The 17,834-nt window shown below is 37.9% G+C and overlaps 1 protein-coding gene across 2 annotated transcripts in view; it reads left to right on the top strand.

Annotated features, from left to right (window-relative positions):
• Positions 1–17,834, top strand: part of LOC126354126 (26S proteasome non-ATPase regulatory subunit 2-like) — a 205,048-nt gene that overhangs the window by 62,586 nt on the left and 124,628 nt on the right. For both annotated transcript variants that reach the window (XM_050003522.1, XM_050003523.1), the window contains exon 7: positions 7,200–7,347. In XM_050003522.1, the coding sequence (XP_049859479.1) occupies positions 7,200–7,347 (148 nt within the window). The remainder of the gene's footprint in view (positions 1–7,199; positions 7,348–17,834) is intronic.

The following is a 17,834-nucleotide window of genomic DNA, read 5'->3' as shown; positions in this document are numbered from 1 at the left end:
TTGAATTCAGATTTAGTAGACTATTAGTCCTGTTCAGTGTTAACATTTAACTTAATGAACTGCTTTCATGACCTTAGATATTGATTTTGTACTATAGGTCTAGCTGCCATCACCTTTGCACAAACCATTGGAGTCCTTAGAATGCTGGTTGGCTGGGCACTTGTGTCTGATAGCAACAGCCTTGAAAAGAAATTGGACTACCTACAATCTGTGTTCAAGGGAAATATTATTCACACCAAAATTTTACAGTTTTAGAAAGGAATAAACATGACCACTCTCGTGATACAGAGAATAAGCAGGGTATTCTGCCCACATGTGGACATCATTTGATTTAGATAGACATAATCATAACTTTCCAACAACCTAAAAGGTCATTGATCATCTCAGCTTAGTAAATGATAATCTGTGTTTGCAGAAATTTGGAATCTACAAAACTCTATGTTAATGTGACGAAGCCTACATTGGTCAGACCACATGCACAATATATGAAACTTGATTGAAAAATGGTTGCCACGCAAGTCTTTTGCAGCCCAGTAAATCAGCCATAGCTGAGTGTTGTGTCCCCACACAACATTCTGGTTTTTATTCTGCCAAAAAAAATATTGCCCTAATGATATCCTTCTTATATGTGATAATTGAAGATCAGTTTGACCATTGAATTTTAACTCCACCAACCTGCAGTTTTACAGAGGGCATACTTGCGATAACACCACATAAAGCAATATTCAACAGTTGATCCTAAATTTGAGAGAGGGCAGTCATTGATAAAGACTTGTGTGCATATGCCAGCATAAAAATATTTGGTATGACATTAATGACGTGCACCAGCAATTTCCAGTTGTAAAATTCACCTGGAAATGGCTGCCCAGTTGTCAGGTGAAATATGGTGACAAGAAGTCAGTATTATCTGGCCACAAATTCAAACCTCATGGAATAGTTCCTAGACCCTTATTCACTTCCTCTGTGGGTTCTAGTGATATCATTCCATCATGGAAAAAAAGAAGAAAAACTTCATTTGGCTCAGACCCTGGAGCACACATTTTGATTTGATGCAAATTTGGTAACGTGCATGTAAAATTACAACTGAATATGCCAGAGGCACCTCTAAAACTGGTCTCTGTTATGCTCACAAAACTGAATTAGTGTCTTCTTAGAAACTGAAGATGTATATACTAGTACTACTTGGAGGCATAATATCCTCAAATGGTTTCATCACTATGGCTTCCATGGACAATTTATCATCTTCTTAAGGATCACCAATTTGTTACTGAAGGGAAGAGCGGGGGGAGGGGGGGGGGGGGGTAAAAATCATAGAGGGAGACTGAGAGATGAATACAGTAAGCAGATTCAGAAGGATTTAGATTGCACTAGCTATTCACAGATGAAGAGCTTGCACAGCAAAGAGAGCTGCATAAAACACTTCTTTGAACTGATAACCACAACAACATCATGGTCCTTTTCATTCCATCACTATTTCACATATTGAATGCTTGTTTCTGTCTGACCATTTGATGGTAGAATTTTGCCTGTCAAGAAAGTATTTTAATTGTTATCATCACTGCAGTTAAAATTTCAATTTTAAACATAATATTCACTATCAGAAGACAAATCAAATTTTCTGTATTCCTGGATTATTTTCCTTCAAAGCAATAGCAGCCATTGCTTGCAGTTTATTATGGATTAAACTTATCAGTTTTGAATGCTCAATAGAGAAGTCTATGTCCACTTACTCCAGAAACTGCTGAACACTTCTTAGTTGAGGGTACTTTTGTGACAGTATTAGATCCTCCATGTCATAATCATTTCATGGATAGCTTGGAAGGAGGGGAGGGAGTGACTGAGCAATCCCAGTGTTCACTGTGTAACAGTTTGGGTATGCCATTTGATTACCTTATATTTATTTTCTTAGAAGTCATTTGGTTCAGGAGTTTTTGTTTTACTACTTCTAAGTTTTCTGAATAATTCTCTGACTGAATAAGGCTAAACAGACATCAGTGGAATTGGTACTAAGAAACAACAAATACTTCTGGTGTAACAGTGCTGTGTTACAGTCATGTGATAGATCAAAGGCTTCTGCAGCTTCAGGAAAATTACAGTTAAGCCCATGCATTGTGTATATAGGAGATAGCCTGTAATAGTCAGTTAACATTTTTAATTAACAGGAGGAATGAATTCAGGAGCTCATGATGAGGTCAGCGTGTATTTAATTCAAAAATATTGTTATTATACTGAACTGAATGAAAATTAGAAATTAAAAGATTAAACAATGGAAAATCCGGGATGGAATGTAACAATACTATGAGAAGGAAAATTGCTACTCACCAGGTAGTGGAGATGCCGAGTCGCAGATAGGCACAGCAAAAAGACTCTCACAATTAAAGCTTTCACCAGTTAACACCTTCGTTAACACTAGACAAACATATGCACAAACGTCAACTCACACAAATGCAACTCACACTCATGACTGCAGTCTCGGGCAACTGAAACCACATGGTGATCAGCAGCACCAGTGCATGATGGGAGTGGTAACTGGGTGGAGGTAAGGAGGGGGCTGGGGTAGGGTGGGGGAGGGATAGTATGGTGGGGGTGGTGGACAGTGCTGCAGAGTAGACGAAGGGCAGGGGAGAGATGGAAAAGGGAGGAGGGAAGTAGAGGGAAAGGGGAGAAATAAAAAGAGTGGATGTGGTGGTGGAATGACAGCTGTGTAGCGCTGGAATGGGAACAGGAAAGGGGCTGAATGGGTGAGGACAGGGAATAACGAAGGTTGTGGCCAGTAGGGTTACAGGAATGTAGGATGTATTGCAGGGAAAGTTCCCACGAGCACAATTCAGAAAAGCTGGTGCTCATGGGAAGGATCCATGTGGCACAATCTGTGAAGCAGTCATTGAAATGAAGGATATCATATTTGGCAGCATGTTCAGCAGCAGAGTGGTCCACTCGTTTCCTGGGCACAGTTTGTCAGTGACGATTCATGCGGATAGATAGCTTGCTGGTTGTCATGCCAACATAGAATGCAACACAGTGGTTGCAGCTTAGCTTGTAGAACACATGGCTCATTTCACAGGTAGCCCTGCCTTTGATGGGATAGGTGATGTTAGTGGCCATACAGCTGGCATAGTCGTTCCGCCAGGTAATCCTTGCATTTCAAAACAACAGTGGAGCCTTTGTCCGGAGGTAGAATTTTAAGGTCAGGATCAGTTTTTAGATGGTGGGCTGCGGTTCTTTCTGAGGATGTAAGGTAAATTTGCATGTTGAGGGATTTGGGGAATGATGGTGAGCCAAGGTTTGCGCTTAAGAAATTCTGGAAAGTTAACTGGGGATGGTTTCAGGCCAATGGGGGTGGATCACAATTGGATGGAGGAGTGAACTGTATTACACAAGATTCAATATTGGTCTTTGATCGAGTCTGATTGGTAGGGAAAAGTGTTTCCACTGTAGGGACCAGGGGAGGTAGAGAAGTCTTTAACAAGTCCTGCATGATTGAATTTGGTAGTGGGGCAAAATCTGAGGCCTTTGGCAAGGACTGATATTTCTGTGGGGCTGAGGCTTCTGGAGGAAAGATTCATGACTGTGTTGCAGGTCTGTTTAGGTTCTGGATTCTGTGTGGTGGTGGTGGGAGGGAGTTTTGGAGTGTGGGGTAAGTGTATTAGGTCTGCAAGACAAGGTTTGTCAGCTCTAAGGGGATGTAGAGAGGTTTGGAGGTTGTTGTAGAAGTGGTGAACAGTGGTACTCCAAGGCGGGAGTAGGAAGTGAGCAGGATGGAGAGCTTTTCAAGGTGTCATTGTGCATGTTACCCAAGTTCCTACAGGGAAAGATTTTCAATGTGTGTTATGGGTTCCCAGAATTTGGGATTGCAAGTGGACCACCCTGTTGCTGAACACGCTGCCAAACATGATATCCTTCATTTCAGTGACTGCTTCACAGCTTGTGCCATATGGATCCTTCCCACCAACACCAGCTTTTCTGAACTGCACAGGTGGGAATTTTGCCTGCAATACATCCTACATTCCTGTAATCCTCCTGGCCTCAACCTTCATCAGTCACTGTCCTCACCCATCCAGCCCCCTCCCTGTTCCCATTCCAGCACTACACAGTCGTCATTCCATCACCACATCCAGTCTTTTTATTGTTTCTCCTTTTCCACTACTCCCCCCCCCCCCCTCCTTTCCCATCTCTCCCCTGCCCTCCGTCTAACCTGCAGTACTTCACTGTCTGCCACCCCCACCCCTGCCTCCTCCTTACCCCTATCCAACTGCCACTCCTATCGTGCACTGGTGCTGCTGCTCACAATGTGGTTTCAGTTGCCTGAGACTGTAGTCATGTGTGTGAGTTGTGCTTGCATGAGTGGGTGTGTGTGAATATGTGTGTCTATTTTTGACAAAGGCATTAATTGCCGAAAGCCTTAATTGGGAGAGTCTTTTTGCTGTGCCTATCTGCGTCTCAGCATCTCTGCTATATAGTGAGTAGCAACATTCCTTCTTGTAAAATTAAAAGATTAATAGGTTATTGTAGTGAGGCAGAATGTTCTCACTTTGAAATCTATAGAAAGACATGATTTCAAAGAAGTCAAGGGCCCTCTTGAATTGTATGAGTTACTGTAGTAGCTATCATCAGTGTTACAGCTATACCGTAATAAAGTAATTAATAAAGTAATATTGATGGATCCAGAGTAAGCATTAACTATCAGAACAGTTGTCATTGTCACATGAGAGGTGGTGTGTTTATATACCCCAATACCCATTAGCAATTAATCTGTCTTCACACTGACAGTATAAAGCACAGTGTAGGAGGGCTTATCAGTCACAATTACTGAGGCGTTGTACACTGTTTCATAATAATGATTGGTGATATTTATAAGCTGGATATCCAGGGTGTATGTTGCAGATTTAAGCAACCAACCTCTAGAGCCCATGGAGACAATATATATTCCAGAGAATTCCAGAGACATCCTGTCAGAGGTAACACCATGGCACTATTATGTGCTGGACAGAGTCTGTAACCTCAATGTGCTTATAATCCAGAGCACAGTACTCTTGTGTGTTTGTTACTGCTGTGTGAACATTAATTCAATGATAGAGCTGTTGGTTTGGACATTTGGAACTTTAAGTGCATTGAGTAGCTAGTCTGTGATCTTTTGGCTTATTCCTTGCTCATTTTTTGTCCTGTTAAGAGTTCTGCTTGCCCAGTATAGACTGTGAATCCCTATTGTTTACTTTTTATTAACTCGGTACTAAATATTCATTCAATCATCATGTTGCACAGACTTCATCACAAAGGAAAATGTTCATTGTTATAGAATGAGTGTAAGTTCTATGCTAACAAACAGGATAAGCTGTTGGAAACTACATTAATAGTTAACAGTTATTAAATTGTCATAAACAAGAAAAATTATCATGAAATTTGCTACTTTGATGGAAGCTACTGTTTATTTTTCGTATTAGCTTAATATGAACATGATCACATTTCTTTCAATCAAGGAGCAATATTTGACTACATTCGCAACAGCTAAGGCCTGCTAATTCTTATCAGCTAACATGAAACTTTAATCCATTATCAATATAACTAGGTATTTTTTGGAAGTTGTGGCTAATTGAGTATGTCTCTAATTTTCATTAAAATTTGCGAGGATTCCTAATTTCTTATTTTATGTTAAATTGAAGCATCATAAAAACCTCTTCCACAGAAAAAAGAAGCTCCATTCTGAATCATAGTCAATGAGACAGAGACTACTTGAAAGTTCTTATTGTCTCTTGTAGTGTTGTATAAGACACAGTGGTGGAAACTACCCCTAAAATGGGGAAAAAGCAGCAATCATCAATGGCATGAGGATGCACTCCATTGGCAAAAATTGCAGATTAGTTCCCCATTAGGATCTCTAGGAGGGGACTGCTGAGGAAGAGGTGACAAAAAGAAAAAGATGGAATGACTAACGATAGGATAACATTCTAAAAGTTGGAGCATGGAATGTCTGAAGTTTGAACTTAATGGGAAAGCTAGAAAATCTGAAAATGGAAAAGCAAAGACTCAATAGATGTAGTGGGGGTCAGTCAAGTGAAATGGAGAAAATGTAAGGATTTCTGGTCATATGAATATAGGGTAATATCAACAGTAGCATAAAATGACCAAGGATACCAAGAACTGATATTAACTTTAAATTATTATGCATGCTAAAGTTCACATTGAGTGTAAGATCATAGTGTAACTGACACTGGAAATTTTATATTGAGACCCATCTGCCTATAGTTATTTAGTTCCGAAAGTGATAGTAAATGGTTTATTTAAATGTATGTGATTGGTTGTTGTAATCAATGTCTCACCAACAGTGGTGAAAGGTAGCTTTTAACGTAACTCAGTGTTCTTGTCATTCCCTCTTGTGCTTCTGGAATCATTTGCGTTGAATAGCTGCAATTTGCCTTTGGTTTTCCTTTCATTTCTTCATTGTAAATTTTGTTTTTATATCGTTAGTTATCTGGGAACATTATTTGTTTACTAGAGTACTATTTGCAATTTTTGAATTTAAACATTTGAAGAAAAAAAATAACAGGGAAAGAACATAAGATAGTGTTGCACTTACCATTCATACTGCATTTCTATTATATCTCCAGTGACTCATGGTCTTGTATGCCTACATGAAGTGGAGGCAAATGCTATACAGTTTGTAATGAGTTTTATTAAATTTAAGAACTTAACAAATGTCTGTCTACATTGCCACATTTCACAAATAAGTAAGCTGAGAAAATGATAGCTGTTGTAATGTGCTTCTGCATAAATCAATAATTTTATGTAAATTGCTGTGCCTAAAAGTTGACTATTATACAACAATCAGTGATACTTGCTGTGATAAGTTTATTGTTTGGTGTTTCACAGCACAGTTCAAAAGTAAAATGTGTTTTCTTATTAATAATTTAATTTCAGTTATTCATTTAAGGAACTCTTTAACCATTGTTATCACTTAATAAACAGTCAATGAAATGATTATAGATCATTAGTTGATAATATAGAACAGTAGTTAATATTACCTACAGGAACTTAAAAATGCATAACTTTATCTTTCATTATTTATTTATGAAATGATCCCAAATTAAAATATGTTTTTGACTGGTGGGACATCAGTGTCATTATTATAATTAATTGTGAAACAAATCTAGCAAATGAACACCTTTTTAATCTTTTATGATACTGCTATTATGCTTTTGAAGGAGCATGCGGAAGCAACTGGCCTTTATAGCAGCACGGCAACTTGTGTTTGTGGACAGTGTTGATGATGAAAGTGTAGGAGCTCAGGAACTAATCAGTGTGATGTCAAACACTCACCTCAGCGATCATTTTCACAAATTGGCGAGAGAGGTAAGACTTAATGAGCTCAGATGTCAGAGTTTTATATTCATTATCATTTTACATTCTCAGAGCTGAAGCTAACAAAAGTCATTACTGAAAGATAGCTTCATTGTTTATATATTTATCTCACAAAATCTTAATATTTGATTCTAAAAGTTCAGAAGTGTCTTTAATGAGGGACAGGGAGAGTCTATCTGAAGTCAATTTTTATGTGTAGTAAATATTGTTCCTGCCTTCTCGAACAAAAAGTTAAAAAAGCATTTGTACCAAATACTTACGTTCTATTCTATCAGTTGGCTGTGATTTATTCATCTCTGTTCATTTTCTTCAGCTACAGGAGATATGAAAAAGTGTAGCTTATTTCAGGAACAGAAAACTTACGTTGAAGAGATGTAGAAGTATGGTATATTAATGTTAATTTTGTTAATATGATGCCTTCTTCAAAACAGAATGGTTTTACACTTATATTGGTAATTATCATTTCATCCATCATCAGATCCTAATGAGTAGAAATATCTAAACAGAGATTCATAGAATTTTGGCGTCATTACATAGAATTTTAGCTTCATGTTCAGCATTTTCTTGCCTTTTAATTTTTGTATTCTTTTGTTTCCATGTATTGTGAAGTACAAGTGCATAATTTTATGTGATGAATAGCATGCGTAAAATTATTTGCATCCTTTGAATTTTCTTAATGATTTTCCATGAACAGTTAAAATTTACTGCATAAGAAGATTACATTTCAGTAGATACATTAGGGATGAACTGGTGAAAATTGAGGGTGCTGTACTTCACAGCAGATTCAAAGTTACAATGGAATGCTACTTTCCACATGTTTGTACAGGTGGCAATGGATAGCAGTGCAAAGCAAATGAAAAAAATTAGAGATTTGAGCTCCACCTTCATCATGTATTCAGTTTTATGACTTATTTCAATTTCATGATTTTTGTGGGTTCTGAACTGTACTGTACTGGTGTTCTTTTTAGATCGACAGGGCAAACTGAAACTCTGTTTGTGAGCTATACATGCAATAAAGATTCAGTCAGGAATGTGTTATCCTTCATGATTTTCAATTAATACACCCAAATTATTTACAAACAAAATTCACTGAGACTTTATGTTGATGAGTAAATCAGTGACACAGTACGGAGGCCCTTGTCACACGACACTTCACTTCACTTCTTCATAGTACAGTAATGAAATTAGTCTTAGAATGAATTGAGAGACACTTTCTTTTATTATTCATTTACAATTTGAAAGGGTAATAGATAAGTAATTGAGAAAACAATTATACTCTACCCTATGGGAAAAGGGGCAAGAATGTTAATGGAGATAAGCCCAAAAGGGTGGTGGAAATAGAAGATATGTTGGAGAGGAAGTGCCCATCTCTGGAGTTCAAGGAAAATAGTGGTGGGTGGGTGGATCCAAATCGCCTGTGTGACATAGCAAACACTCGGATCTTTTGAGGCATCTGTAATGTATGCAGCTGTGTACTGGGACCACTATGGCAAACAGTTCTTTCTGTCCATTTATGCATTTTACCTGTTCAGTGATGATCATACCTGTATAAAAAGCTGTACTGCTAAACAACACGAATGGTTTCAAATGCTCTGCCTTCAATGTTGTAACACCAGTTCTGTGGTTTAATCAGTGAGCATGTTTTACAGTGGGAATAACTGCAGGGGTAGAAATGATGGTGTGGATGATATGGAAATTAGGAGGATGAGCTGAAAGTGAAAGTGATCAGTAAGGCAAGGATATCAGCAGAGGTTGTCTCAGTTGCGAGCTTGACTTTAATATGTAATAGCATGGTGGGATAATCACTCACTCTCTCTCTCTCTCTCTCTCTCTCTCTCTCTCTCTTTCTCTCTCTCTCTCTCTCTCTCTTTTTCTCTCTCTGACACACCCACCCACACACACACACACACACACACACACACACACACACACACACACCACACCACACCACTCTATACTACAACAACAGTTACCAAACTTCTGTGCTTGTGGCTGTGAGATCTGTCGGTGCCCATTTACCCATTTACATTTACTCATTATGCTGACCAGTCATCATCATTCCAGTTAGTTAGAATTTTGTTAATATATAGCAATTTTTTCATTAAGTAAAATTATCTGATCTTACAGTACACAACATTTTTCAGGATATACTGTAACTAGTAATTCAGTATTCTTAAATGAGAAGAACCTTGTTCGCCATATCTGTTGTCCTAGAAGACCTTCATCAAAATAAGTGCATATATTTTAGTGGTAACTGTAATGTGATAGTGTGTCATTCTGTTGTAAATAAATTCTATACTCCTGCAATGTGCATGTATGGTAGATAAAAGGAACATACATAGACTTCTAAAGAAACTTACTAACTTACTATACATTTTGTAAGCTCCCTACTCTTATTTCCATATCAAAATTTATCACCAAAGCAGGTTACTCACTAGTACATCAGTACACAGCTGTATATAAGTATATAACTTATATAATATTCCTAACTGTATACCCCTAAATTGCTAGCTGTTTTCCTTACAACTTGCATTTACCTACTTAATTGTTGAAATATCTTCATTTACATTTCATTAATGGGTACCTGAAATCAAAAACATGTTTTACCAAAATTGCTAATAGTGATAATGAAAATTTTATTTTAGATGCGTTTCCCATAGATACATTGGTGTGTATAGACGTTTACTTTATTACATACATGTCATTTATATTATGATGCTTTAAGTAATAATTCCCAAATGAATTGGATTGTGTACTGATATGAAACTTCCTGACATATTAAAACTATGTGCTGGTTTGGGATTCAAACCTGGGATGTTTGCCTATTGTGTGCAAGTTCTTCACCAACTGTGCTACCAGAGCATGACTGAGCATGACTCACGATGCCTCCCCAAATCTTTACTTTCATCAGTACCTTGTCTCCTAACTTCCAAACCTCACATAAGTACTCCTGTGAAACTTGTAGGACTATAACTCCTGGAAGAAAGGATATTGTGGAGACATAGCTTAGCCACAGCCTCAAGGATTGTTTCCAAAATGAGTTTTCACTCTGCAGCAGAGCGTGTGCTGATATGAAACTTCCAGGTAGATTAAAACTGTGTACCAGTTTGGAACTTGAGCCTGAGTCTTTCTACATACCAAATATTTAAAATTACACACACAGATAAAAAAAGTCATCTACTTATGAGTTACAGAATGTAATTAAGATACCACATAGAGATTCATCTAGCAAGAAAGAATAGTATTATTTGTTGTAGAACATAAAAAAATGTTTAATAGAGTTAATACAACCAGCACGGAAACAGCAAACTGAATTGTGTGGAAAATAGTCTCTGCCTATTTGATACAAAATTCATCTAGAGATTAAAAAGATTATTCAAGCAAAACGTCTTTCAGTTTACTGTTAATTTATTACCTCATAAGCATGTAACATCACTTGGAAGCAGGTTAAAATTTTGTTACTACTGTTTTCCAAGCCTTGAGAAATTCTTCATGACAGTGTAGGTCAAGTTTCTCCATTGAGCTGCAACTGTAATGCGTACAGCTCATTTCACAGTGAGATGGATTATCAGTTATGAAGGTCATAATTAGACAGATGTAATGTGTGGTGGTGGTGGCCACTATACCCAGATGTTTGAAAAGACTATAGCTGGATGTTCTTGGAGGCATTCCACACACAATTCTGATGCTTTTTTCCGTATGGTAACTACTTTGTTTGATAATGGTGTTTTACTCTGCACGGTGATTCCATAATGCATAAGTTAATGAAAATAAACAAAATAGCATACTTTGGTATACTCATATCTCAAATACTTGAAATTATCTTGATGACAACCTTTTTTAAGACTTGGAGAATGTGGTGGTTACCAGCAAAGCCTGCTGTCTGTATTGTGACCGGGATTTAAAAAAAGATCAGGGACAACTTAAGAAATCAGCTGGAGCTGGTTTACCAGCCTGCAGCTTCCAGTGGCAGATCACTGAGTACAGACAGGAGACAATAGTGAGGAAAATGAGCAGTGGAGATGGCACTACAAACAAACAAGTTCAGCACATATCCCAAGAGATAAACTGAATGTAACAAAACACAAACCAAGAAAAACAGTATGTTATGGCTAGTGATATGATTACAAGATGGATACAGCTCCAAAAGCAGGGCCAGCGTGCAGCAGAACATATAGCCCTGCTGCAAGAGAGGTGTGGTACCACGGCACGGCAAGGCAAGCACTGCAGAACATCATTGTGCAAGCTCATGGACGTAGCATCTTTGCCTGAAGACTGTGGTCAACTTCCTTCCATCCTTTCTAGTTGGCTTTCAAAGTCATCAGACCAGGATACCTGATCCATCACCCATGAAATGAGCACTTATGGCTAAAACAATCAGGCTGATATTTCAGGAGTTGAAATGGTGGTGTGGTTGGTGCCCTGGTGTGAGGACCCAGGACTAGCCAGCATCGAACTGGGATGTGGTGACATGATTATTGTTGGCCATAGTTGTGAAGGCCAGGTGGAGACCTCCACCTCCCTGTGCCCATGTCCACAATAATTGCTGCTGATATTCTGGAGCACAAGCTATTGTGCAGTTGTGGAACTGGCACAGGTTGTCTAGAAAAGGGTGGCCCACAAGTGGCAGTGCAGTCAGTAGGCACTGATAGGGCTGATTGGTACGATGGCTCCCCAAAAATTCCAGAGCGTTAACCATCACAAGGTGCTGTCCAGTAGCTGGTGTCATGTGTTTTTGCACTGTATGAGCATGCACACACTTCAGTGCCCTGGGGATAACACCCACAATGGCATGTTTGGGATTCCTGAGGCCAGGAAATGGAGTAGAGTTCCTGGTTGACTCCCATGGAAGAGTTCTGCTGGGCTATTTCATTAACAGGAGTGGTCCTGTATGTGCTCAGGAACATTTTGAGTGCTGCTGTGGTGGTGGTGGTTCCCACTGCTTTCAATGTTTGCTGAAAAATATGCTCCACAAGGCCATTGGAGGACGGTTGAAAAGGAAGACTAAAACAGTGTTTAATGCCATTGGAGGTGCAGAGTTGTTTAAATGTTGTCACAATGAATTGGGGCTCAGTCTTCGACATCACGGTTCAGGGTAGCTTCTCATTGGTGACAATCTGTAGGAGTGTGTTAATTGTGGCATCTGTTGTGGTGGACATCGTGCTGACCACAAATGGGTAATTAAAGTAAGCATCCATGACTATGAGCCACATAGAGCCCAGAAAGGAGCCTGCAAAGTCTAAATGAATGTGGTCTCAGGGGTGATGGTGAGTGTGGCCAGGGGGCGAAAGAATGGGGTGGAGTGACCTGAACCTGGCGCAAGTGGAATGTAGTGCACCATGGCTTCCACATCCTTGTTTAACTCTGGCCAATAAGTATGTTGTCACACTAGGGATTTCACCCTTGACATTTCTCAGTGTCTGTGATGGAGTAGTTGTGAAATCTGAGATCCCATGGCAGTCAAAATGATGACATCAGTGAGTATCTGCTTCAGCATCAATGAGGAGGGGTGTGGAACCAATAGCTTACAACATGACAGTTTAAAACCCTGATTATACTAACTTACGATCCTGGCTCCAAATACTAACACAGGTACAAGCCCCACTGTCAAATGGCTGATTTCTGGGTTTTTAACAAAACATAAGTCATCAAGATGGTATTTACAACTCATCAACGAAGAAATACTTGAAACATGGATTTGGCTCTACAAGCAACCAACATAACTAATACATAAGGGATGGCACTTGCACAGTTGTTACATGCAACAGTTAATGTTTAGAATGTTAAAAAACATGATCCACTTGAGGTCATAGCACTATTCAGATGTTAAAATGAGAATAAACATAACTTGTCTTTAGATGTAACCAGGGTGTGGGAACAGTATAAGCAGCACAAAAATTCTCACTGCATTCTGACAGATTCAATAGAAGGAAACCACCGGCATGTAGCTTAGCTCTCTAGATCAGGGGTTCCCAACAAAATTTTCTCAATGACCCCCTCATCAAGCAGGACTGGTACCTTGTCATATCACAGTATCAAGTACCTAAAAGAGCCAAATTAAGTGTATTTTTATACGTTTTCTACTTTTGGTACTTAGAAAAAACATTGACTTATTCATTATTGAAAAAATATTGAGCTTAACACTTTAAATGTAGCCATCATTGTTATTGTTAAATTTTTGATTATTGTCTTTAAATCTGGGTGTTTAGTATAACAAATGCATTATCTTCCTCTTCATGTGTAGGCCTTTCTTGTTTTAATGAACCACTTTTTAACCAACACTCCATTTTTAGCTGTGCGAACTGTAGCTTCCCCAAAAAACAACATTTTACAAACACTACTGTTTTAATACAGAATATTGAATATGTAAACAATATGGTCTGTGAAAGCACTGGAAATAAATTAACAATGGCTGATTGTCATCTGTATAAAGCAACTGTCAGTTGTCAGCTGCAAAGAGGCAGTGCTCATAGTCTAATGGCATACAGCATGTATCTAATTCTAGTTTTGCGCTAGAATGTGCTAGTGCCAATTGGCTCTAGGAAGATGCTAGATGCAGAAGTTAGCTCTGACTACTAATACTGAAACACAGGTTCAAAATAAATGCTCTCCACAAAAGTGGAAATAATAGTCACCACTTACCTCGCAGATTTATAATTGTCACAGACGGCACACTAACAGTAACTTTAGCAAAATCTAGGTGATCCAGGATGGTGTACAGTCCTCACGAGTTCACTATCAGTTATTACACAAAATACGCATTTGTCACAGCCCGTCTCTAACGTCATCCGAGGCAGAGTACAATCCACCATTTAACAGACGCGGATCTTACAGTGGCTGAGTGTGAAGTGAAACTTCCTCCTGCCTCTCAGGCTGTATTTATATATGTGCCACAGCAGACGGCCAGGGGAACATCTGCTGTCATCTGCCTTATGCACATGGCAGTAGCCACTGAATGACTGCTTTCTCGGACACATAATCTTTAATGCCAAAGTTATGAGGTAATTTACAATGTTCTTAATTTTTACCTGCATTGTGGTAAATTGTTTGAAATCCCAGAAAAAATTTCAACTCGCTTGAATAAAAATTTTGCCTTATAGGATTTTTATATGGAACTAACGGTAAATCACTACCTCTGAACTATAACTTTAACAGAACTTGTATTGGCTGTTATTAATACTACAATTGTACAAATTGTTATAGCTCTATTATTTAGTAGGTTTTATCATGTGTGGTAACCAAAATGTTCTATCATTAAAGTTATTGTACTTAATCTACTACAAATGGGTATATTTTAGTTACAAATTTGGTTTTCATTAAATTACTCAAAAACTACAAGAGGTAGCTTAAAGTGGTCTCTTAGTTATTATTTTTAGGTTGACCTGAACCATGGTATAATTTTTTTACATTTCTAAGTCTAATATTTAGCACCTTCAATTTTTTTAAAAAATGTGGATTCTGACTACAATTTTTATTTTATTATTTTGAGACTTGTACCTCTTACTAATGACTTCCAAAGGCACATTCTGACCAAATTCTGGTTTTCTTGCTTATTTAATGCCACTTTTTTTTCTTAGCACTGTATTTTATTGAAAACTATTGATTTAACTACTTTAAGACTTGACATTTAAAACTTTATTACATTAAAGTATATGTTGACAAAGCTTCAATATAAAATTTTGACTTTTAATTTTATATGTAGTTATGGCGCAATACTTGTATGCTGCGTGCAGATGCATTACGGTGACATGGTGCTACTAGCAGTGAACTGGGGTAAATCCTGGCACACTCGTTGACTCTGTATGTCACCAATGATACAGTGCTTGTTTCACTTCATTGGTACATCCAAATTCTTCACAAATCTGGGCGTTCCACAGTTCAACCAGTTGCCCAAATGGAGGGGCACAGTGAGGACCTTTCCTAACTCTGTCAAGTGCAGACAATGCTATCTCCCATGAGTATGCGTCAACATCTGATGCCGTTCATGCCCCTGATATACCTAAACATGAACAATACTAATGGTCTCCTGTGGCCGTTCTACCTACCATAGACCATTGCACCCCTAATCATTTACATACCAACCAATAGTGTGTAAGTATATCAATTTATACTGCTATTTGACCATATTTTCTAGTTGATTCATTTTTTGTTAGGCAGTGTATATTCTCAAGCTCTAATGAGCAATTTTTCCAAAACTGTTGATGTTTTTGCCACATGTAGTTAACCACATTTTTTCTATAATTTTACAAAGTAATGTCACTAAGTAGTCTTTCAGTGCCACATTTGATGAAGTCCGTGATTGGAGTGAAGTTCTCTATTAAATTTATATACCTTAATAAGTGAGTACACAGATTGCTGCTTAGTGCTTATTTATATTTTGTGCTACTTTATTTACACAAGAAGATTGAACTGAATCATGTCTATGAAAAATATCAAGAACAATTATGTGGTACATGCAGAGCTGTTCTTAAGGTATTAACAACAACTGTTGTGTTCGAAGGCATTTGAGCTACTGCAAATCACAGTGAGCACCAGATCATGCAACTTAATGCACTTCTGATGTGTATGCTTTAAAGGTACCTGTCACCCAACAAAATTACCTGATTTTTTCCTGCCATCTTCTGACAGGTTTATTACATTTCCTGTCCTCTTCAATGTTGAATTCCTGATGTTCTTGTTTTTGAATGACCATTTTGGCTGATATGGATCTGCAGTTTATCTAGAATTTTGCGTATTTGTTGATACAGTTCTTTGCTATATGGCGCCAGTGCAAAATGTGAGAGAATCTGTGTAATTATAGTCTCATTTATGTATTGATTGGTAGACTTCTCTGGACAATGTCCAAATGTTTCTTACATGGTTTGTTGCTGTGTAATGTGTTCTGTATCTCTCCTTGTGCCCATCACAAACTGGAATTGAGATTCCAAACTATCATGAATGCATGAAACTGTTACTTGATTTGGTTTTTCTAAGACATTTTCATGTTTCTCCTGTCACTGGCCTTTGACAACATCCTCATTTTTCCAAAGCCACTCTGAAACGTTATTTGGTGATAAAATGACTCTTGCCATTCAGTTTTGTATTCTAATGTGATAACAGTAAAACAGTGCTAGTATCTTACATGTAAGTGTGATTTGTTAATCCATCAATCCATTCTTTAGGAGTAAAAAATACAGTTGTTGAGCACCCATGACTGTTTGCACTTGCGATACTGTGACATGCATGCTTGCAGGTCTGTGTAGGTGCTTGCACACACACATGCATGCACGCACACACACGCACGCACACACGCGCGCGCGCGCACACACACACACACACACACACACACACACACACACACACACACACACACACACACACACACATGCTGGAGTTCAACTTCATGTACTTTAAATTTATGTGCAAAAAGCAATATTTGATATTATGCTGTTGAGAATAACCATGAGAATTTTGGGAAAGAGAAAATGCTTCTCTAACCTCTAGAATATCTCCTCAGGGTGCATTAATCCAGAATGGATTAGTTCTTTGCTTGCTATTTCTTTCAGTAATTATGGTCATAAAATTTTTATGTGGAACATCCTTTTGAACAACAGCTTAATTAATTTTGAAAATGATGGGTGTACAACTAATTACAGAGGACCTATTGATATGTAATTTACAATTTATTTTTATTGAAAAGTTTTCTATGATACAGAAGTAGTTCCTACGGAGGAATTATTGCAACTTGGATTCAAAATTATCTCTTTTCTCTGTCAAACATTTGATTTCATGGCTAGAGTATAAAAGACCTGTGTAACAATATATTTAACTCTTCCTTCAGCCAAAGCTATAGTTGCTAGAGGATAGTGCAAGTCATTTATAACTCTATATACATATTTATGAATATAATTGTTATTCTCAAGTTGGAACTGACCTTGACAATAAATTTCATCTGTGGTGAAGCTCTCAGTGTGTTGTCAGTGGATTGGAATGTTTCAATGAACCATTAGCTCGTCATCTTTAGTCAGTGTCACCTGAAAATGAAAACTGGTACTACACTAAATTTTTGCCAAGTCTCACCTGTTCCATCTACTGCTTCACAGGATAAGCTGATGTTTGAAACCTGAAACAGAAATAAATATATTGTGGGGCTGTTACTATGACCAGTTGCTGATGTAGTTATTCACAGTCACATCTCATTGTAATACACACATAAATGAATTATTTCTTATGTGATCTGTGAATGTATATGAACCATTATCTAAGTGAAAAAGTCGTTGAAGGATTCAAACTGTGATGGACTAAGTATCCCATTATTGCTGAGTTAGGTAATATCCCATGAGCACATTGCCTTTTCATAGAACTTACAGGACATAGATATATTGACTGGGAACCATATAGATCTGTGGAATTGTCATTCTTATATGTTTTGATTTAGTTTGATTTGAACTGAATTTTATTGATCCCAGAAATCTTGTTGAACACTGTTACACATGGAT

This window comes from Schistocerca gregaria, chromosome 3, assembly GCF_023897955.1.
Source record: "Schistocerca gregaria isolate iqSchGreg1 chromosome 3, iqSchGreg1.2, whole genome shotgun sequence".
In the NCBI taxonomy this organism is placed as follows: domain Eukaryota; kingdom Metazoa; phylum Arthropoda; class Insecta; order Orthoptera; family Acrididae; genus Schistocerca; species Schistocerca gregaria.
This window is presented reverse-complemented; position numbering and strand designations above follow the sequence as displayed.